This window comes from Musca vetustissima, unplaced genomic scaffold (assembly GCF_032173495.1).
Source record: "Musca vetustissima isolate MV318-11 ecotype Yass unplaced genomic scaffold, APGP_CSIRO_Mvet_v1 utg12161, whole genome shotgun sequence".
Lineage (NCBI taxonomy): Eukaryota > Metazoa > Arthropoda > Insecta > Diptera > Muscidae > Musca > Musca vetustissima.
Genome location: NW_026879491.1, coordinates 100,371 through 125,238, shown reverse-complemented (window position 1 = coordinate 125,238; position 24,868 = coordinate 100,371). Strand labels below are relative to the sequence as shown.

General features: G+C 31.5%; 1 protein-coding gene across 2 annotated transcripts in view; it reads right to left on the bottom strand.

Annotated features, from left to right (window-relative positions):
- Positions 1–24,868, bottom strand: part of LOC133324405 (innexin shaking-B) — a 103,828-nt gene that overhangs the window by 4,727 nt on the left and 74,233 nt on the right. The window contains exons 1-3 of one of the 2 annotated variants that reach the window (XM_061533247.1): positions 22,762–23,127; positions 2,173–2,327; positions 1,865–1,929 (exon numbers count right to left, since the gene is read on the bottom strand). In XM_061533247.1, coding sequence (XP_061389231.1) covers positions 1,865–1,929; positions 2,173–2,327; positions 22,762–23,121 — 580 coding nt within the window. In that variant the 5' untranslated portion in view covers positions 23,122–23,127. Of the gene's footprint in view, positions 1–1,864; positions 1,930–2,172; positions 2,328–22,761; positions 23,128–24,868 lie in introns of those variants that run through there. The other variant, XM_061533246.1, reaches the window with a different exon arrangement.

Genomic DNA, 24,868 nt, shown 5'->3' with positions numbered 1-24,868 from the left:
GCAATAATATGTTTCGCCCTTTAGGAGTTCGAAATGCCAAGGTACAGTCGTTTCGGAGCTTCATAATACTGGATACAAAAATTGACCCAAATTACTCACTTAGATTGGAAAATTCGTAACGTATCATGAAACATTTGTGTCAATGTCTTCTGATACCACGAAATGTATACTTGAGACCATATTACAGATTATAAAATCATTTTTGTAGCGGAACCCTTTGTATATAGATGTACCTAAATCGAAGATTTCATTTGAAGAGATTTTACCCATAATGCACCCGGAATGAACAGTCATTTTTGCTAGAAATGCTCCTGGTATTATTAAAATGGTTAAGATAGGACTGAACATTTATATATGGGTTTTGTCCAAAGATGAACCTTTTTGATAATAGTTTTCACTCTTCGATTTCCACTAAAACCGTTCAAAACTTATTTGTCCAAAAACGCTTAAAATGAGTGGGTCCATATCGCACATGGGTCTATTTCGAATGATGGATCTAAATTGAAAATTTTTTTACACATCAAGAACCCGGAATGACAGTGACTATGCAAATACCTAAATTGAAGCGGAAGCCCTAATAAATGGGGAAGGATCTTCATTGGGGAATATGCAGAAACATGGATCTATTCATAATACCATACATTCTAGGCATATGTGCTTCTATGACTATGTAAATACCTAAAATGGAGGGGGAGACTTAAAAGATGGAGCCCTTGCCCCATCATAGGAGGCCTTGCCAAACTTTAAACCTATTTGCAATTCCAAGCATTCTAGGTTTAGTATATATGTGTATGTTACGATCGCAATCGTTATTTCGACAGACTACTTAAAAACTTTAATGTCCAAATACTTCTCTTCAAATCGGATTGTTCTTAGATCTCGCAAACACCTCCATTAGGTTAATCAGGGTTACTACCCCACAAAAAGACCTTCTATCATTTAACCTCAATTTATGTCGCAATTATTTACAATAATGTGAGCAAAAAACAAAATAAATCTTGATCATCTCAACTGTCTATCTACAAGCAATTTTGTGTGATGCATTAAAATAAAGCGTGCTATATTCAAATTTGATTAAAATTAAAACAAAAACCTCCAATAACCATCAATAATTCTTTTTTGGTTTTTGCCTAGAAACAACAACAACGACATCGAAGAAACAGGCTCACGAAAATCAATAAATGTTATGCGGTTAATTATGTTTATTTATTTATTGGCTACTATTTTGTTCATGTTCATACACCACACAGGCCGTATTCAGTGGTCAGTTTATTGAAACAAAACAAAAACAGCAACAGCAAAAAATTAACATTAAATTTCAATGCGATTTGTTTATTTTCATTAATCAAGCAACAGCTGCAGCTATGCACAACAACGACAACAACAAAAAATCAACCCCCAGAGACGATGTCTAACAATACAATGGACTCACACACACGATAGTCAGTAAATATTTCGGAATTTTGAGGAAAAACGTCTATGAGAGATGGCTCTTTGGATAAACACACAACTCGTCAATGAATGGCACATAAATTACTTGGCAAAATATACAAACACACACACGCACACATACAGACATAAATATTTTTGATATTTATTTGAAAACGTTTGTCAATTTATTTGTTAATTTGCGATCAGAGTCTGTCTGTCTTTGCATATTTATTTGGCAGTTTTTTTGTGGGTTAAATTGTGTGAAATTTATTCTCCTACCATGTACATGTGTGAGTGTGTGTGAGTCTCACTTGTATGCCTACATTTTTTGTTCGACTCCAAATGATGAATATTGAAATAATTGCCAATTCAACGAATTTTCTAAATAGAAGACGACGACTAATACAAATTAGCGGAAGAAATTATTACTCACCTATCACATTGATGAGTGCTAACAACTCGCAAACATAGTATCTGTACGCCCACCAGTTGTGATATCTGTAAAACAAAAACAATAAATTAGATACAAATGTGAATGTGTGTGTTGATGAATCGTCATTTAATGTTCCATTGAATCGACAAATAAGACATTATAAAAATACATACATACACATGCATGTACATACATACGTACATACTCGTATATTTTTTTGTATACTGTCATGGTTAATTGAACAGGATATTATCGCTTAATTTGTTTGGTGATGTTATAAATTTGGTTTGCTGCACGCACATACATACCTTAGATTTTCCCATAAATAATCTAAAAGTAATTTCTTTTTTTGTTTTTTCTCGGCTTCGGAACAGATTCCTATATCTAAGTCCATGATAAGTGCATGAATTTTGCCACCTTCCCAAGACTTCCACAGCCATCTTGGTGTATAAAATAATATTGCCTGGAATAAAGAAAAATAATTCAGAAATTAATATTTTCTTAATGGATTCAACAATATTATACAATGGTAAATAAAGATGTGCATATAGTTGTATTTTATCGATAACATTTATAACTACCATTTTAACTAGGTACGTATAATTAATATTATTCTCATATCATGGTAGTAATACGTATACGCACCACATCATTGCAATTTATGAAAACTCAAACACAACCAGTAAAGAAAGCAGTAAAGTCGGACGGGGCCGAGTATATGATACCCTTTACCACTTTGACAATATTCCAGAAATACATCCTTACAGGCCTTGAATTTGTGAAGGACAATTGACATGAAATTCGACTAAGGTAAATATGTGATCTGTCTCTATATGTGAACCGACTTCACCCAACGATCAATAACTGGGTATATTTGTATAAATTATATATGGGCAATATTGCCAATTTTTTAATATTCCATTTACAAAAAATCAGCTTTTTTGTTTTTGTGGAACATCAACGATTTTTGGTACACATATAGAGAAAAATGTTCTGACTCCGAAATCGTTCGCGATCAAATTTTTGGTTGATGCGCGCAAATGTTATCGAGGTTTTAATTTTGGGCATAAGAAAAAAATCTTAAAATTACGCCGTTTTTTATATTGACCAAAAACGTTGATATATATCTTCCTCCGTAAAATAAGAATATGAATATATTATAATAATCACGATAAAGTTGCACATATTCGCGAAATATGAAAAAAATAAAAAATATATAGCAGATTACATCAATATTTTCAATATATTAATGACATACACACACCTAAAAAATAATTTAAAAATATCTACATAATCTAAACACCATGATGAATCAAATGATATCAAAATCACGCAAGTCCGTGTAGCGGTTTCTAAATCAAAGCGACAGAAAAACAAGATATTGAGGGAAAATATTTGTTTTTGGTTCGAAAAAATATTGTCATCATATTTATTTTTTGAATTGTATACAAGAAATTTCAGAAAAAAATGTTGGGGTTATTCTGCTATTTTACCCGAATTTCGCCGAAAAATTGAGATATATAATAATAATCACTTTCTGTTTATAAGTATACGCCTTGCGGATTATATCAAGACCCTTCCGATAAATCTTAGAATTCTATAAATAGGAATAAATCTTAAAATAAAATAATATTATGTAATATACATTTTAAATTGCGTGTAAATCGCGTAATTCTCAAAATCATTTGATGCGCATGCGGTTTCCAGGAAGTACTGAAGTTTATCTTCCAATCCATATATATTTTGCGAAATTTCATTTGACGGTTAAGATGTGCCACACGTTACATTGAAGTACCCAAAAAATCGTAAAACGCTAATAATTTCCGAAAACACCATATGCCATTAACGAGCATCCGATTTCGGTGTGCACCCTAAAAAAATACATCGATCTATACCATTTCAATGTGGTCCATTAAGAACCATGGATGTGCTAGCACAATCTATTTTTGAGATAAATTGCGTACATCTCTCTTTCGGCTGAAGTTTTTAAAGTTCTCTTTTCGAAAAATATCAAAATTTGTATAAGGTCATTTATTGAAGCGGAAATGATACACAGAAAACACAAATAAATCCGCGATATTTTAAAAAACATTTCGTGTTTTTGGAAGGCCAGTTCCCGCCGTTCATGTTGATGGATTTTCACGAAGAAGATTTTATATCATCCGAAACGTAAAAAACCTTATTGATCGCGGGTACCCATATCATTCAGTTGACAGATCTAAAAATTTGGCCCCAAAAATAGGTTTTTTAGAAATTTGATCGCACAAAATTTTAACCTTCGGATGAGTATTACTCTGAAGCTGTGCATACTACATACACAAAATATATATCAAATTACGCAGATTCGCGACTACAATAATCTTATAATCGATTTTTATAAATTCCTGTTTGCGTATTAAAGCTAGAAGTAAAATTAAAAAAACACTCAAAATCGAGCTTCAATATGTCAGCATCATTTAAAGGTAGATGCAGTTAAAATTTTGAAAAATGATACATGAGGGGCGTAGTCCCCATTTTGTTGGCTTCTAGTTTTATTTTGACACGAAGACCGTGCAATGAGTGGCTTAGTCACAAATCGATAGAGAACATAAAAAAACTGGTTCGCCTCAACCTGATTTTACACATTTTTTTTTACATTAAAGTAGACACAGCTTCCACCAAAATAGGAGGTCAATATCATGAACAGTTTGCAACGACAGATCAATTAACCCAAAACTATTCACTTTTTTCATATACTTAAGTAGTTCCCGAGTTATAAAGGAGTGAACCTCTGCTTCAGCTATGTTAAAAAATTGGCAATATTGCCCATATATATTCTTGATCAGCATAAAATTCTATGATGATTTATGCAGGTCCGTCTTTCTGTTGTGATCACTCTAGCGTCTACACGAATTGAGATAGGTCGCCAAAATTTTGCATAAAGTTGTCTCTTGTCTGCAGGTCCGAAGATGAGCTTTATCGGTACACGTACCAAATGTCTCTATTAAAAATTAAAGATTATTAATATCGGTCCACTTCGATACGTTGTGCGTAATGTTGTGCCAATCGAACACCCTTTAAATCTTTAGTGCACCATTTGCGAAAAATCGGTATCTAAATCTGCACCGATTTCAATAAAAGTTGGCACACGTTAGTCTACCCTAAATTCAGTACGTTGTGCAAAATTTCGTGCCAATCGGCCTAAATTTGACTCTTTGGTGCACCATTTGCGAAAAATCGGACGAACATATATATGGGAGCTATATCTAAATCTGAACTGATTTCCATGAAACTTAGCACACGTTAGTCTATCCTAGATTTAGTGCATTGTGCAAAATTTGGTGCCAATCCGTCAAAAATTTGACTCTTGGGTGCACCATTTGCTAACAATCGGACGAAAATATATATGGGAGCTATATCTAAATCTGAACCGATTTTTCCCAATTTCAAAGAATTGATCTGTACCAAATTTTATCTCATTCGGATAATAAATGCGACCTGCACTTTGTTTACAATTTAACATGGACAGACGGACGGACGGACAGACGGATAGACGGACATGCATAAATCGACTCAGAAAGTGATTTATACATATTCTAAGAAGGACCATGGGTCTATCTCGTTTCCTTTTGCCTGTTACAAACATATGCACAAAGACATAATACCCCGTACCACAGTGTGGTAAAGGGTATAAAAATGTATATAAGACGCACATAGTAATAGAATAAATTGTCTAGTTGTTGATTATAATTTTAATAAATTGGTATAACTTTTTCGTGTAAAAATACTTCCACGTTTCTTATACGCTCCACCATAGCTCGAATATATGTTTAAGGTATGATCACTTTTGATATTTTGAAATTAGTCTTTATTAGTCTTAAATGCTTATCAAAATGAATAAATTAGCATTTCGTGATCTCTTTTTTTGTTTTTTTTTTTTTCAAAATAATTTTCAAGCTAAATGTCTACAGTTTTAAATTGTATGGATTTCGATATTTTCCAATAAAATGCAGTCTAATTTTGCATTTCGCATTAAACTTTTCAGAAATTTATAGAGTTATTTTTGGTATCACTAGAATTTTGTTTAATCCCCTGGTTTAGGAACATGAAGCTTAAATTTTTTGAAGAACCATAAAAGTGCAGATTTTTAAATTAATAATTTTTGAGCGAATATTAGATCGTATAAAATAAATTTGTTAGAAGAAGAAGAGACTGTTCAAGTAATAATGTAATGTTAAATAATTAATGTATCAGTAAAACATAGATTTTTAAAATAATATTTTGTTGAGTGACCATTAGTATTTTTGTAAGAGGCCATTAGATTTTCCTTAGATATTGAAAATAATATTTTTAAAGGACCATTTTTCGCACTCTGTGTGAATTAGAGTGTAGATATTTAAAAAACCATGTTTGGAGGCTATTAGAGCATAGATATTTAAATGAATTTCACAAAAATACCAGGCGCTCAGATTAAAATAGAATATAGCACGCCAAAATTAAAAAATTGAGAAAAATTTGCAGCAGGCAACGTCGTACTAAGAATTTAAAAAAGTAGGCGCTCGAATTTTTCGCTGGTAGGGTGTTGCCGGATGAACATTTTATAGTTTTTGTTTTTTTGGCGGACAGCTTGCTATTTTATTATGGGCGCTTGGTATTTTTGTGAAATTTGCAATAAAATTCACAAACTTGTTGGGAATTCTTTAAAAAAGTCATTGGGAGCCAGGAATGTTTTTACAAGTAACCACTAAACAGCTTATATTGAGAACCCCCACCAACAGATTTTTCCATATCTTAACACTGCACACCAATTCTGATTTTTTAACCTTTGTACTCTTATAATACTTTTTTTGAAGAAAAAAATCAAATATAGGTTCACCCAAATCCAAATTAAGTAGCATTTTGTATACATTAATATACATTTCCATAACTACCTATTTTAACAATCAAAGGTACGAATTTCAAATACTTCCACATACACCAATCTTAATTCCAAATTTCAGGATTCTATCGGTTCACCTAATTCCAATTTGTATCACATTTAGTACCACTTAGAACACATAAGTACAAATTTCCATTATTGCCCACATCATGCAATCCAATGGAAATCTTATTACTCAATTTCAGGATTCCAGCTCTATCGGTTCTCTCTTAATTCAAATTGTACCAGATTTAGTACACATTAGTAGACATTTCCAAAATTTTTTACATAGCCCAATCCAAAACCCCAACAGTGACCCTTACCACCATTTGGTACGCATTAGTACGAATGATCTTAACTCCAAATTTCAGGATCCCACCTCTATCAGTTCACCCAAAATTCAAATTGTAGCAAATTTACTAAAATTTAGCACCCATAAGTATGAATTTGCAAAACTACATCCATACACCAATCCTACACTCCAACAGTACCATTCTTTCCAAATTTTAGTGTTGCAGCTCTATCAGTTCGCCCAAATCCACATTTGGTACACAGTAGTACGAATTTCCAAAACTTTCTACAAAGCCTAATCCTATACCCCAACAATGATCCTAACATCAACTTTTAAAATTCCAGTTCTATTGGTTCACCCAAATCCAAATTTGGTACCATTTAGTAAACATTAGTACGAATTTCCAAAACTTTCTACAAAGTCCAATCCTACATCCAAACAATGATCCCAACGTCAAATTTCAGGATCCCAGCTCTATCAGTTCACCCAAAATTTAAATAGTACCATTAAGTACCCATAAATATGAATTTCCAACACTACATACACACACCAATCTTACACTCCAACAGTACCATTACTTCCAAATTTCAGTGTTCCAGCTCTATCAGTTCACCCAAACCCACATTTGGTACCATTTTGTACAAATTAGTACAAATTTCGAAAATTTTCTACATATCACAATCCTACACCGCAGCAGTAACCCTAACATCAAATTTCAGGATGTACTGATTCACCCAAAATTTAAATTGTACCAAATTAAGTACACATTAGTACGAATTTTCAAAACTTTCTACATAGCCCAATCCTTCTCCCTAACAGTGATCCTAACATCAAATTTTGCAATTTTGCGATTGAGCTGGAATCTAATCGGTTCACCCAAATCACACTTGGTACAATTTAGTACAAATTTCCAAAACGTCATACTTCGGTTCACACAAGATTTAAATTGAACAAAATTTAGCTCACATTAATAGGAATTTCCAAAACTTCTTAAATAGCACAATTCTACCCCCATCAGTGATCCAAACTCCAAATGTCAAGATTCCAACTATATCGGTTCTCCAACAGCTCTCCGGCGGAAATGTTAATTTTAAATTTCAGGATTATTTAATGCTTATATATATTTTTAATTTGTCTTTTATTTTCCATTCCTGGTTTTTATGCTCGAATTTCCGTATGATGACAAACGGAAACGATATACAAATTATTTGAAAATATGGCAGGCCCGCCGATAACGATCAATACATATTTTGGAATTATCCTCGTTTCTAAATCATAAAATTCCACAAGGAAGGATCACAATAGTATATAGTCCAAATAAGTGGGCTAAGTTGTTAAGAAAATTATTTCTTAAATATATTTATATTTAATATAATTTTTAAATGTATGTGTATATTTTTTACAATGAATATTGAATAAAAAATAAAGAATAATGAATTTATTAAAAATACTATTTGTTTTTATTTACGGATATAACAAATATGGTAAGTATACATGCCCCTACGCATGCGACATAATTTGTGTGATGACGTCACAATTTTTCATTCTCCTGGTTGTATGCATTTTTTTACGCAAATTTCACAAAAATACCAGGCGCCCAGAAGAAAATAGAAAGTAGCCCGCCAAAAAATTTAAAAAAATGCATCTGGCAATGTCGTACAAAGAAATTACAAAATTTGTAGCATACTTTTAGGCACTCGAATTTTTTCGCGGGTTGGGTGTTGCCAGACCAAAATTTTTCAAAATTTTAATTTTTTTTTTTTGGCGGGCAACTTGCTACTTCATTCTGGGCGCCTGGTATTTTTGTGAAATTTGCGCAAAATTGCACCAAATTTTTGGGTTTTTTTTCAATTTCATTGGGAGCCAAAAATGTGACATTGGGCGTTAAGAAACTAATATTGTGAACCCCCACTAAGAGATTTTTTTAGACGTCCATAAAAAGACACACATTTTTAGTATTTTTTTAAATCTGTTTATTGGTTTTATTTCAATAAACGAAGAAGGGTCACATAAAGAAATAACTCAACTACATACACTATTTACTTAATAGTACTTAATACAATGGTAGTGTAGAGGAACAAATTAATGAACGGTAGAGGCTCAGCTGGATATTTTCCTTCAGAAACTGCTCAAACCTACCAGGCATTCAGAACAGATAGATAGAAAATGTAACTAATTGGAAAACTGCGGGCTTTTAGCACATGTACCAGGTTTGATATTAGGAACAACATTTTTGGGCTCATATCAGGAAATAGATTTCAAAAAATTCAGCATAACTGATTGGGTAGTCCTTAAAAAAGATGGCTGGTATAAAAATACACAATAGACTATATTTGAAGAAATGTAAAAAAAAACAAAAATATTAAAAAATCCACAATTGTATATTTAAAAAAAACAATAATTTTTTATAAAGCTTTCAAAATACTGATTTTGTTAAAAATATTTTTTTCGGGAATTTTAGATAAAAATATATTTTTTAAAGAAATATCTTTTCGAGTAACACATGAAGTCGTGGGTTCTTAAACATGTTTTTTTTGGGGACCAGATATGGGCGTGGATTCATTAAAATTACCAGGGATCACAAATGTAAGTGGGTCTCAGGTTCTAAATAATTTTTCACATAAAACATTTCATATATTTTTTTAATTTGAATTTTAATTAAATCACGAAATAGCCAGACTTCCTATCTTTTATATGGCACAATTTCTTTTACAATATCTGCAGTAGTTCAACAGTTATGACAAAAAACCACGACATTAAAATTTTCATTTATGATTTTCAACTACTGCATCAATAGATTACGCTTCGGTCGCTATATTACCAGGTCTTTAAGGAAATTTAAATCGGTATATATCTATATTAATGAAAGAGTAAGGAATAGCCGCTTAAGTGAGTCGATTATATCATATACCCATAACATTGAAGAACCGGACTGTGAACCATTTTTAACAGATCGTTAAATTATAGCCCGAACTGAAGATGTTTGGCATTGAAACAATACACGAAATATATATAAACTGATAAAAACAGTGTTTCCAAAAAGATAATAGCTAAAAGATCACCGTTTACAATTGTAAAAATATGGAATGGAAGTGTGTAATAAAACTTCAGAGTTTCCTCTAACCATATTTGGAAACTTTATAAAAATCGGTTTAGTAGTGGCCGAGATATTTGTATTTCAATTAAACGATGTTCTGAAATACACCTCCTGCTAGATTCTGGTCGCCTATTACCTGAAAATGAAAAACCACACAGAAATCGGTCTTTTAAAAAAGGAAAATTGTTTTTATAATGTCTGCTGTTGTATGAAAATTATAGCATACTTGTAGGGGCAAAGAGCAGTTCGAGGTGCAATTTCTTGTTGCTTGATATGTAGGTGTGATTGTATGTGATTTATGCACGCACATATGCAATGAAAAATATATTTACTTACACATATACACACACTGCAGCTTTATGAAGAAAAAATGTAAATTTTTGCAAGATCGATTTTTGTGGTGTTTTTCATTTTTTGGTAATAGGCGCCCAGCATCGAACAGAAAGTATATTTCAGAGCATGGTAGAATTGCAATTCGAATAACTCCGGAAATACTTAACCGATTTTTATGAATTTTGCAGCAATGGTTAGAGGGAATTCTGCAGTTTTATTACATTATATATTTATTACACATATAAAGGAGATTTTTTAGCTATTATCTTTTTAGCAACACTGTTTTAACTGTTTACACACATCTCGTGTTTTGTGTTTTTTTTCCTTTTGCCCGTTACAAATATATACACTGTACCACAGTGTGGTGAAAGGTATACATATCTGAAGCAGTTTTTAATAGTGAAATATAAGATCGCCGTGAATTTTTTAAAGAATATTTTTGACGGACTAGGCTTAAATTTTTAAATAATATTATACATTTATTATATGTATTATCGTAGATTTTTACAGAATATTTTGCCGAGAACTATGAAATATTTAAGCGTGGATTTTTCAATAAACTTTTCTCAACCCCCTAGGTCGTGGAAAAGAGTATTATTTTAAGGACTATCAGATCTTTATATGTGACATGTCATGGATTTTTTAAATTCAGACGTGGTTTTTTAAAGAATATTTTCTTAGCGTAGATTTTAAATATTATTTTCTCCATAACTACGAATATTTTCGACGGACTATCAGATCATAGGCATGGATCGAAGATTTTTACAAAATATTTTCTCAAATGCACGTTAATATTAGATATTTAAGCGTTGATATTTCACAGAATATTTTCTCAAGGCCTATCAGTTCTACAAACGTGGCTCTTTTTTGAATATTTGTCAAAGATTATTAGATCTTTAAGCTTGAATTATTCAATAGATATATATATATATATATATATATTTTTTTTTTTTTTTTGGCAAATCCTTAGGTGTGGATTTTTTAAAGAATATACTCTCAAGGACTATCAGGTCTCTAAGGGTAAATTTTTTAAAGAATATGCTATCTTCTCAAGGACTCTCAGACCGCGAGGAGTGGATTTTATAGAAAATATTATCTGAAGGACCAGACCAATAAGTGTGAATTTTTAAAAAACATATATTTTCTGAATGCATATAATTGGTGTGCGTGTTTTGTAGTTGTAGTATTATTTATATACATTTATATTTTTATTTTTAAGTTATTTGTATCTAAAACATTTTATTATTTTTATAAAATATTTTAAATAGGGAGTACAAATACACTTTTTATTTAAAATAAAGTAGAGACTTAATGCATCGCAATCCATTTTCTAGATATATTCTTTATTTTTGGTTGGTTAGTTTTATAAGTTATATTTTCGTTATGCATTTATCTTGCTAATAAGGTCATTCAAATTTCATATAAATATATAATTTTATATATACAAGTTTTCAAATGAATCAACACTTCGTGGGCAAGGTCAATTTTTAACATTGATTCACACATTTACCAGACAAATAGCCTCCAAAATAAATTTGGCGGACAATTTTATTACTCCCCAAAGTGTTTTAAACCCTGACAGAACAAAAATATATGTCATTAAACTTTGATATGACACTGGGTGGGGCAAATGCGAAATATACAAATATATTTTCTAATAATAAAAAAAAACAATTCTTAATTTTTTCCTCTACACATATATAGTTAACTAGACTATAATCACTTTAATCAAAAAAAAAAAAAAAAAAACAATCAATGAAAGAAAACCAAACAAAACACATATACACATACATATAACGCAACAGTGTCAACGAAAAATATGACTGAAGGTGATAAATATCACTGGATTTAGTCGACCAGAAGTGACAAATTAATAATAACTTGTATCGTAAATTTCCCATGTAGACAATGGGTGTCAGACAGTAAAATGTTTATTTAAAAGTTTGAGAAGACGAAAAAAAAATATTTTTCATTTGATGACTCGATCTGATTTTTTGACAGCACTGTGACGATGTTCGTCCAACTTATTGCTGATGGCATCACAATGTAATCCTTTTTTGTGTGTGTGGGATGTCTGGTTAAGATTCAAGTTGTCAATGGGTTTGAGTACTTCCATATTCGACGGGGCCTTTATTGCTTCGAATATGAAATGTATTTTTTTATTTTTGTGTGACAAACATGTCAACCACAAAAATATAATCTCCGCTGCATATGTTAAATTATAATGCCCCCATAGGTCAAACAAATTTTCCTAAACATTTTCCTAATATTTTTTTTAATTCTAAACAAAATATATATTCCCAAAAAAAAACTCATAAACTAAATTTTAATAACATTTGGCATTGACTTCTGTGTACGTTATTTTTGTCTTGCGAGAAGAAAAATCTTAAATATATATGAGTCTCGGGTTAGAGGTTCATGTGATTTATGATGGCAATATGTTTTTTTTTCTGCCCCCAGTTTTTTTTTAATTTTCATAATTCTTCTCCATAATTAAATAAAGATATTAAAAAATCATAAAAAGTATGAATTGTTACGGATGATTCAGTGTTGAATGAAATATTATTATTTTTATCGAGACCAAGTGTTTCGGAAATTATTTTTTACGACACAATTGAATATGGTTTTTAAAAATGAAAAACCATTAAAAATATATATCTAGGAAAAAATGAAAGATATTAAAAAATCTAAATTGCGACCTCTTTGTTTGAACCTCTTAACATTTTTGTTCACGCACACACACACACACTGAAACTACAAATAGTTAATGCAAATGCATTATAATTGCAGATACATACATAAATCAATTATTGGCAAATGTGAATTGCGACCCCCATTAGTGTTATCGTTAAAGCAAGAATCGACGTCATACCATATGTATGATCGGCATTCCTGGCGCCCATATGCCAGTGATAAAAATGGTGGTTCAATGAACAATCGTCATTGGGGGAAATGATAAGTACAAGGGTAAGGGAAATTTCAATGCCTTGCGATCTTATAAGTAGTAAAGATGTAAATCGTGGATTTTACAAGAATATTTTATGAAAGACTTTAAAATCACTAATCTTGAGGTTAAAAAAAAAAAAATATTACCAAAGTATTGACGGACCCAGAAAGGGTGGATTTTTTAATGAATATGTTGTTTGACAAACCGACCAATAACCTAAGAATTTTATAGAATATTTTCTGTAGGATTATCGGAGCAATAAACGTAGATTTTGTAAGAAATATTTTCTCAAGGTCTATCTGATCTTTAAGCGTGAAATATTTAAATAAAGTTTTCTCAATGACTTTCTGATTTTTGAGCGTAAATTTGTTTTTTAAAGAATCTTTGTTAAGGACTACAGATCCTCAACCGTTGATTTTTTAAAGAATATTTTCTCAAGGACTATCAGTTTTTAGGCGTGGATTTTTAAAGAATATTTTCTCAAGGACTATCAGATCCTTAGGCGTGAATTTTTTTAAGAACATTTACTCAAAGACCATTAAATCTCCAAGCGTGGATTTTTAAAGAATAGTTTTTCAATGACTATTAGATCTTCAAGCGTGAATTTTTAAAGAATATTTTCTGAAGGACTATCAGATCTTCAAGCGTGAATTTTTAAAGAATATTTATGAAGGACTATCAAATCTTTAAGCGTGAATTTTTAAAAACGATTTTTTTTACTAAGCGTGGATGTTTAAAGAAGATTTTTTTCACTAAGCGTGGATGTTTAAAGAAGATTTTTTTTTTCACTAAGCGTGGATGTTTAAAGAAGATTTTCTGAAGGACTATTAGATAACTAAGCGTTGATTTTATAAAGAATATTTTCTGGAGGACTATCGGACCAATGAGCGCGGATTTTATAAAGAATATTTAATCAAGAACTATAATATCATTAAGCGCGGATTTTATAAAGAATATTTTCTCAAGGACTATCAGATCTTTAAGCTTAGATTTTTTAAAACATATTTTCTCAAGGACCATCAGATCCTGAAGCGTGGATTTTGAAAAAATATGTTCTCAAGGACTATTAGATCGGTGAGGACGCATTAAAAAAAACACATAAACTTTTGCCGACGGAAATCGTTGACCGCGTAGAGATATCATTGGTTGCCAAAGTTTGAGCTGATGTGTGGGAGCTTGTCTTGTCATTGTACACAATAAATCGTCTACTCTTTTCCTATTTTAAATTTTCCGAAATCTTCTGGTAATCAAATTTGGTGCACCATTTAGAATTGACTATCCAGCGTTGTTCAAGAAGCTGGCGATAATTTTTTTAGAAGTGATTTTTCCGCGAACAATTTTCGTTAACCTACACTACACGGTCGAAGACCCGTGCACATTTATTCAAGATTATTCACCTATTACGATTTTTGAAGCTCCGACAGTTATGGAGCTTCATCGTCATACAAACATTTATGTGATAATTATAATCTACATATACAACACAACTTCTAACCAATATCCATCTGTTCAGAAATATTTATAGTAGCCTTCGTATTATCAGCCATGTTAATAGATTTTAATGAATTTTAAAGAGTACAGCAACATTTATATTTGCTTCTCTTTATCTGTTATTAAGAGAACATATTTTTCTTTTTTATCATATTTGCTCACCGCCCCATATATGATCTCTTCGATTAATAATTATGTTGCTTCCAATTTGGCTATTGGCCAAATTTTAACCATATATTTTGTCTGCTTCCGCATGATACAAAAAAGATGATCATCATCTCATATGTTGTTCATTATTGCATATATGTATGAAGGGGGAGGCGTTGTTGAAAATCGATGTGCACGAGTTTATTTTTTTTTGCGGTCTGAGCCTACAGCTAAATTTGTACCCACTGATTTTCCGCATGATATATTGTCTACTAATTATGTTTAGATTAATGTTGTTGTGTGAGTGTTATCTTGTTTTTTGCGATAATGATTAAAAAATATATATATAGTCGGTTAATCGGGTTTGGATTAAAATACTGTACGTTTGAAGGAAAAATATATTTTTCGAAGTTTTTTGCGAAAATGATTAAGAAAAAAATATTCGGATTAAAAGAATGCCAATTTAAAAGCAAAATATATTTTTGGATGTAAATAATGGCAGTAAAAATTTATTATTTCTTGAGAGTTGAATGGACTAGTTTCTGTAACTATTTTTAAATCCGATAAGGTACTTTCAAATATTATTTTTTTTTTCAAATGAAATCATTGCGAACTTCCCGACAAAGCAAAATTGATATAAAAATAATATTTTTGTAGCAGTTCCGTATCTATTCCTCTGTATTTTATGAGCTAGTTTTAATTCGGGTATATATAAATTAATGTTTGTTAAAAAAAATTACTTCCTACACAAAAATAATTGCACTGAATATTTCCAATACGCACCATAACGAAGTCAACAGCTATAAATAAATCAATTATTTTTTCTTAATAAAATAAAATTTATGAAAAATTACTCTATCATTGTGGTGATGATAAATTGATTTTTTCCTTTCTCAGATTGATGATCCGCATACATATTTACTTCGCTCATGAAAAGTGAATTTTTTTCTTTATACACATATAAATCAATCAAAACAATTTGTATATGTATAATTCTATCAATCATAAATAATAATTTTTTGATGCCAATATACAAAAAAAAAAAATAAAATAAATAAACAAAAAAAAAAAAAATAAAATGAAGAAAATTATAAAAAATATTACAAAGCCGAATCCTCATTATTAAATGCAAGGGATTTATTTGCAACAGTTAAAAAATCTCCACCATGAGTGTGGAATTCATAAAACAAAATTTTATATAAGGTCATGATAAATATTTATAAGGGTAATATGAAATATCAAACTACAGACACTCAGGTTAGAAAATTGGACAAGAACTTTGATCATACCTAAAATGGCAAGAGGGTTCAAAACCCATCATAGTCTCTCCATACCGATGGGGCCTATAATAAAAGGTGTAGCGATAAATTTTGATAAGAAAATTTACCACCCAATTAGACATTATAAGTTCAAATTAGAAACAATTCGGTGGAAAAGGTGCCAAAAATCGGTACTGTCTTAAAACTTGTGCCTATTAAAATCCCAAATATATAATTAAAATCATATTGGTTGACAAAATAGGGATCATAATTTGGCGTTACTCTAAAAAGTGGAACAATAGTAATAATTTCTGGTACGAAATTTGGCTAACCAATTAGAACCCAAAATATAAAATTACCACCAATATGTTTGAATAACGTGGGTCCCATCGCCAATGGGACTAATCTTCGGACTTGATCTAGACTTGGTAAAGATAATATGTTTCGAGAGTTATCATGCGCACCAAACAGACAAACAGATGGACGAAAAATTGTAAATCTACTCCAAATTATCTGAAACGGATTTGGTCCAAAGAAACATGGGGTCTAAACCGTATATTTCGATGAGACACATTTTTGCCGTATCAAAGTGTATATACCCACATTAGCCATAAGGCTAAGGGTATAAAAAGTCATCAGCCATTAAGCCTGGACTTTATACACAATGGCATATTGTTATTGCCGAACATCAATTATTGCCACAATCTACTATTTCCGTCGCTAAAAAATACGGCTGAAGGTTTCAAAAATAATGTCTTGGGGCAGTCTCAATCGGAGTATAAAAATTCATTCGACAGATGGTTTTTTGCTTATTATGCTACAATTTCGTATTGTAGTGTCGTATACCATATTTAACTATGTTTCTATGAAATTATAAGTTTGATTGTCTTGAAGGCTCTAAAGCCATGAAATATTAGTATTCTGATTGTCATTATTTTGTGATCAAAATTCGGCCTACATATATTCATACTATCTTCACGATACTTTTCGGCTCTATTCAAGGATACATCTAGTAATCAATACGGGATCAAATTGACCAACGATTAATTTTTTGTTCACTATATAGATCATATTCATAAATATAAGACCACCCAAAAATGTATTCTTCAATTTTCTGTAAAATAACCCCTCTACCCCATTTGAACAATTAACAAGTGTCCACTGTATTTTCTGTCCGCCTATATTCATCTAATATGTATATTTATAGCACGTCTCATATGCCACTGCGTCGATGTCTATTATAATTCTGTGATGACACTTAGCACACACAGTAGAGCGTACACAACCTCCTAACAAAGGCGACGGACGCTACGCACTAATCGTAAAACACATCAGAAAAAAAACGAAAACGTTTGGAGAAAAAGAAATCTGAACTAATTTTAGATGCAAAGCATCATCATCACCATGATTTGTTTAGTTTAGAGCATCTCCTTTTTGTGGGGTGTGAAAGAAAAACTCAGTTATTGTGTAATTCCCCAAAATGAAATTGTGACATTTTGAACTAGAAAATTGTTTGTTTGCTTGTTTGTCTGTCTTTCTGTTTGTATGCTGCTGAGTAGGAGCTTCCCTTGAGAAAAAGCAACCAAAACATATTTACACTCAATGGCCATGCAATCTGCAAACAGGCAACGATCAGCTCGTTAACGAAAGCGAACGTTCATCATTTTTGGTCATTGATCATCAACAAGGTGACAATAATGTTTCTGATGGAAATATTGCTCGACTTGGAAAGTCGCTATAATTAATTGTTAATTCCCCATAATGATCAGGAATTTATAGATGTGTTAAAAATGAACTCCACGTGGAGCAATATATTCTGTTATGTGGGGGTTCATTCACATATTCGACTTTGAAGATTTCTGCAGATGATCGTAATGGCTCACAGGTTATAGATTTAGAGTAACGACTTCAACATCGAAGTTCAAATATCCTAATGGAAACTGGGTTATGAAAGGGCTGTATAGTTAACAAATACCATGACCCATCGAAAAAGTAATGATTTTGGATGCAAAGTTTCTTTCGAGATTTGAGAACAGGAAAAATTCGCGATGGCCATTTATATTGACCCATATTTCAGGGTAGCCCCCACATAACAACTCCCCCAATATTCGCTATTTTGGGGATTATGTACAAGTATTTCAACCGAAATGCCTGTAATTTAGTATTTTGTGGTCACAATTATAGCACATGTCCGTACCAACAATTATTAATATTCGCCTAAGTATCCGCGTAGCCCCTATATTTGGATATGTTTTTCCATCTCAATAATATAGAACCAAATTTGGGCCCATATCTCTGTACTTAAAATTATTAATATTAACCCAAGTCGGTATATTAACTGAATTGACTGTAATTTGTATACTCATTGACGTTTAAATTTCACTATCCGAAAAAAATTAAATATATTCTGATTTTAATATAGCACCATAAACCGCCAGGCCCTATTAGTTATTCATATTTTTCCCACCTCCTTTTCGGTTTATTCAAGGTCCTATCATAACCTGAGTTGTCTCCTAGGAGCCCCCCGATTTGTTTTACATATTTTGAACGACATCCCCATGTTGGAGGGTAATTCGGCGGGGTCTTTTAACTTAAAATCATTTTAGAATGGATTTTGAACACATTTTGAATGACTGACCATTCCATATTTGCTGGAAGTATGGGAAGAAAATACGGTGTTTTGCCCCTAAATAATACGTTTTTGGTCGGTCAATAAGTCTCTGTTTTAAGCCAATGTGTGAGAGTTCGCATTGTCAGATGTCATATGATCAGTTTTTCTCTTGCCCATTTTATAAAATCATTTTAAAATCGATTCCAACTTGTCTGTGAGAATTTTTCTGCATAGAGAACAATATTTCGATAAGTGATATTTTAGGGCGGAGATAGTTGTTATAATCAGAGTTCTCCTATAAAGGAATTTTGTTGCATAAAAACCAATTTAAATATATTTTAGAAAATATCCCGTTTTGTTATTAAAAATTATATTACACATACAAACACATATACACGACCTGTCTTCTGTAGGGTATCTATCGGTGTGATTTGTTGTTCTCTAGAAATGACGTATGCAATAATTGGATATTATTTATGTTTATTTAAGTAATGTAGGAAACACAAACACTAATCCACACCGTAAATGCGTCACATACACAGGCACGAAGCTATGACAATAATCAGCATACAAAATATTAATGATCTCACGACACATACTATGATGAATGAGGAAATTGATCTGTTTTTGCAGCAAATTGCTTAAAATTTCGTTCACATTTTCATCAGCAATGCTAGCCGTGAAATGTGTGACAATTATCGATTTTTTGGTCATTTTTCTCTGTAAATGTAATATCGGTTTAAGGACAGTCATCTATAATCTGTTTGTCATTTCATTCAACACCCATTATTTTTTCAACTAAAATAAAAGCAAAATAAATGCCATATATTATCCATTGGATCATTTTTGGCCACCGCTGGCACAATAATGATAATTTTAATCATTAACATTTGACAGGTTTCCATTTCAAAAGATTGTTCAACTTGATGGAATTTGTCAAGCTTTAATATTTGTTTTTGGCAATATTTTCCGGACACGAATATTGAATAATGACCAAGGCGACGGTAGTGAAAACAGCAGGAACCATTATTTTCCATATCCAATCACAAGTCGTGTCAGTAATAACCAATACCAACATCTGTTTAAAAATGACAAAATATTTGTGCTCATATGGTATACAATGATTATAGAATAACATTGAGAATTAAACTTTTGTTTTGTTACTATTTCTAATGAAATGCCAATTATTCATATCTGTGTGATATTATTTACTTAGTCGGAAAAACGTATGTTTTGAGAACCTTGACTAACCACATATATTTAGTTGATGATTATTTGACGAGTTAAATCACTTTCTTGAAATAAATAGGTTTAGTGTTTTTGAAGATGGTTTGTGGAACGTATATAAGATATATGTAAAATAAAATTTAGGTTGGCAAAAATGGGTTAAAATTAATGAAACTTATTGCATACGGCAAGTATAAGAAATTATGGAATCAAAATACCTTATATATGAAAAAAAAAAACAATATTAAACAAAAACTACATCCACCAATTTGTTGATTTTTGCGATTCTTATAGTTCTAGATATACTACCAGAAATATACTCAGATATACTACCCAGCTAACAATTTTTGCCGAGGGCTCTGATATTACATTTTTCACGAATTCATTCACGAACTCTGCACATACTCTAAAGGAAAGTTTGACTTTTTGTATTTTGTTTATAAAAATAAAAAACACATTTCATGAGAGAGTTTACTAATCGATATTCTCTACTCTGAACCAGTAAGGAAAGTAGTAAAGTCCGACTGGGCCGACCCTTCACCACTTTCGGTATATTGTACCAGGGACGTACCCAGGGGGGGGGGGCCGGGCACCCCCCCGGAATTATTTTTTTTCACAGTAAATATATGCTTCCAACAGCGAATTTTTTCATTTTGTACTACCGGGCCCCCCCCGAAATGAAATCCTATGTACGTTGCTGTATTGTACATATGTATCCTTACAATTGCATGTCAATGTTCCCTCGAAGGATCATACTCATGTCTTACGGCAACTTATGATAAATTTAATTTCATTCGGGCAGATTTAGAGTCGTCTGTGTACCATGGGACAATCTTGTGGAAAACGATGTATAGTAAAATTGAAAAATTTTATTTCATTCAAACACCCGAAATACACATAGAAGCTATGGCTACATCTGCACCAATTTCAATAATACGCAATAACGTCATTTAAGTCTCAATTTGATACGTTGTGCAAAATTTCGTGTTAATCGGACAAACATTAGAAGTTTGGTGCACCATTTATGTAAAATCGGACGAATATATATATGTATATGTGGGAGCTATATCGAAATCTGAACCGATTTTCCCAAAACTTACCACACATCATTCTAGACTCAATTCAGTACGCTATACCAAGTTTTGTGCCAATCGAAGGATATATAGGGACTTTGGTGCACCATTTACATAAAATCGGACGAAAATGTATATGGGAGCTATATCGAAATCTGAACATATGCAGAAAGACATAATACCCTGTACCACAGTGTGGTGAACGGTATAAATAACTTGAAAATTCCTACAATGGGACGTTAACTTTATATGGAGGCTATGCCAAAACATGGATCTATAATCATAATTTTCTGCACAGATGTTTATAGGAATAGTAGTATCTTCAATACTGTGATCTCTTTCACGATTTTAACATAATGACAGACTACAGTGTTTTGAGATGGTGACATACAAATAGTGAAGTTTGATGATGTTTGAAGATATAACAAATTATCACAAGAACATGTTGACGAATTAATTCCAATATTTTGAGGGTATCATAAATTTAAGGCCTCTTTAAACAACACAACACATGATCGTACGTCGACAAAACAGAAGATGTTAGAACTAAATATCAAAAAAAAAAAGTTGGAATGGAAAATTGAGCTTGGACTACGAACCCATGGAAATTTAGGGTTGCAGATTCTAATTCGCAAACAGCTGGATATTATGTTTTGATAACCTGGACAAAAACATACAAAAGTTGGACATAAAAAACACAGAAAAATTTTTTGCTTTTAGTTTTTACTCTAAATTGTACACCAAAACCCAACGTTTGTCCGATTAATAGTAATTGGCCCTGACTTACACATACCTCTTATCTCCATATAAGCATGACCTTGAAAATTCGTACACCAGATACGATTTATATATCCGTTGATAAATAAGGAGCCTATTTAAACCTATTCACCTAAACCTATTTAAGCCTATTCATACAAATGTATTTGAACCTTGCATCTTTATATTACTTTCAGAGGCTATGGACCTATATTGCAAAATTTCTGCAAGAAGGTGTGTGTTTCTAATCTAAAAATAATCTATTGATAATATTGGTGCTAGGCCCATATTTTAGTATACCGATCGCCATAACTCGGCTAGCTAAGTTGATCTTCGACTATACAGCTCCGTCCCTTGGTTTATTATACTATACAAAATATAAGAAAGTATGAATTTTAACTTTTACAGTTTTTGTATAATTAATAGTATAGTACAAATTGTTAGGAATTTCAAAATTTACCTCTGTCGTCATATTTATTTTAGAAATTTTAATTTATTTAAATTATAAATTTGACAAATCATAAAGAATCATATATTCCAAACAGTTCATTAGTCAGAAGCGAAATCATCGCTGACATAAAAAAATACTTAAATGCGTATTCATCATAAAAATGTCATATTTCACCCAAAATCTAATAACTTCAAATTCAGAATGAGCTTATACAAATAAAATATACAATAAATTGAATTAAAAAATAGTAACAAAAAATATAAATGAACAGACAAAATGAAAAACTAAACAAAAAACATGTTGAAATATAACCCACCTGAAAAAATAGGCAAAAACACACCCACTGATAATATTTGTAATGTTTTTTCTCGTGCAAATCACCATCGGAATTTCCAATTCCCGGATAGGGTACGGATACACCCTGTTTCTTGTGAAAATAACTTTTGAGCGCATATGTGGAATGAATCCAACAATATGTGTTGAGAACATCTTCTGGAATATCTTTGGTATGAACACAATCGATGGGATTACCGACATATTGACGTGTGGTTATAATTAGGGAGAAGGACATCAATATCATCACAGTTATAGAATAATGCAAACGAAATACTGGTGAATCGGTTTTAACGTGACTGACCTTTATAAGGTTTTTTAATCCACGGAATATATCTAACATTGTTCGTAGAAGAGAGGGCGCGCGCGTTTACACACACACACTCACGCTGTTAAACGCACACGCACGTACACTTACACTCAGACACTCACACGATAAGGGCACAAAATGGTAGTGTAGGCGTAGGGTGAACAAGGTGTGGGGCAGCGACTTTTGGTTCGTTTGTTTTTTTATTATTTGAAAATAGCGGCTCCGTTTAACGTGGATGCAAAAAGTGGGGTCAAGGGTTGCAGGAGGATTTCAAAATTTGTTTTTTTGAAAATAAATATTTTGTTATTTTTTGATAAAACTTAGTAGTAAAATGCAAAGTTACACTAATATTATCGTCGTATTAAAATTGTTGTTGCTATTTTTGGGCACTTTCTTTTTTTGCTAGGCACTTCCATAGTTAATTGTGATGGCAGACTCAAATCTCTGTTGAATTTATTTGCATTATTCGAAACTGTGACGTCAGTTGTTAATGATAATGCAATTAGGCCACTGCATTTTTGTATAGATTTCGTTGTATTTGTTGTTGTGGTTTTTGGATTTCGATGTAAACACTTGAAATATAATTTATTCGTTATTAATTTCGCTATTTTGTTGTTGTTTCTGCTGTTGCATTCGTAGTAATCGCTGTGGTTGTTGTTATTATTCTTGCACTTGATTATGTAAAAATGTGGTTGTTGTTGTTGGTTCGTTTGTATGGAATTTTGCATTTTAGTAAAATTGTTGCTAGTTGCTGTTGCTGGTCGTCGTCTACTTCGTTGTTCTTGTTATTGTTGGCGCCACAATATTCCGCATTCACTTAGCCGTATTTTAGAAAATATTGTCTTTTTTCAAATTTCGTAGCAAATAATGGCGTTTTTGCTTATTTTCCATTTCAATGTGAATTTCACATTTTCCATTGAGAAGAAAAATCGGTAAGTATATAAGGCACTATTATGGTATTCTATATATTTATTTGTTTGTTTTGTATTGTTCGTTGTTATCACATATACGTATATGTAGCATCATAAGTAATTCAATTTAGTGTATCACTAATAATAAAAAACATATTCTTAGGAATTTAGTTTTTAATTTAATGCCACTCATCTTTTTTATTTATGATATTTCGTTTGCTTGTTTGTTTTTTGATTATTTTAGCTATAAAATATATTTTTTAATTAAAAAATGATATCAAAATATTTAGTATTCTTGTATTGGGCATTTTTATGTTTTGTTGTCCTAACAATGAAAAAATCATGTTAAATTGAATTTGAAAAGAACATAAAATGTTACCCTATAGATAAAAGTTTGGAAATTCCGTATTTTATTTTCGAAATGTAAATCAACAAAATTTCCAGTTTTGTATTCCCTACATTGCAATTTGAATGGGTTGGAAAGTTCATATTTTTCGGAAATAAGATTCAACAGGGTTTTCGATATGAAATACCATCCTTTATAATATTTATCATTTCGTTTACAACACAATGAAATATTCCACCGTTATAATAAGGTATATACATATATATGGTCAGGCTAAATTTCAGTTGAAATTCTAATAGATTTCGCAATATTTTTAGATTGAACTTTGAAAATATTACATATGATTTTTCTTATAAACATTATATAAATAGAGGTGCAGGGTCTTAGTAAATTTACTGTAATTTGTGGCAAAAATTTCAGACCTGCTGTGTTTCAATATCCAGATTTAAGATGTCAATAAAATATCTAATATGTTGGTTGCAATTCATTTTCGGTTATTTGAAAGTTTAATCCCCATTTTTCA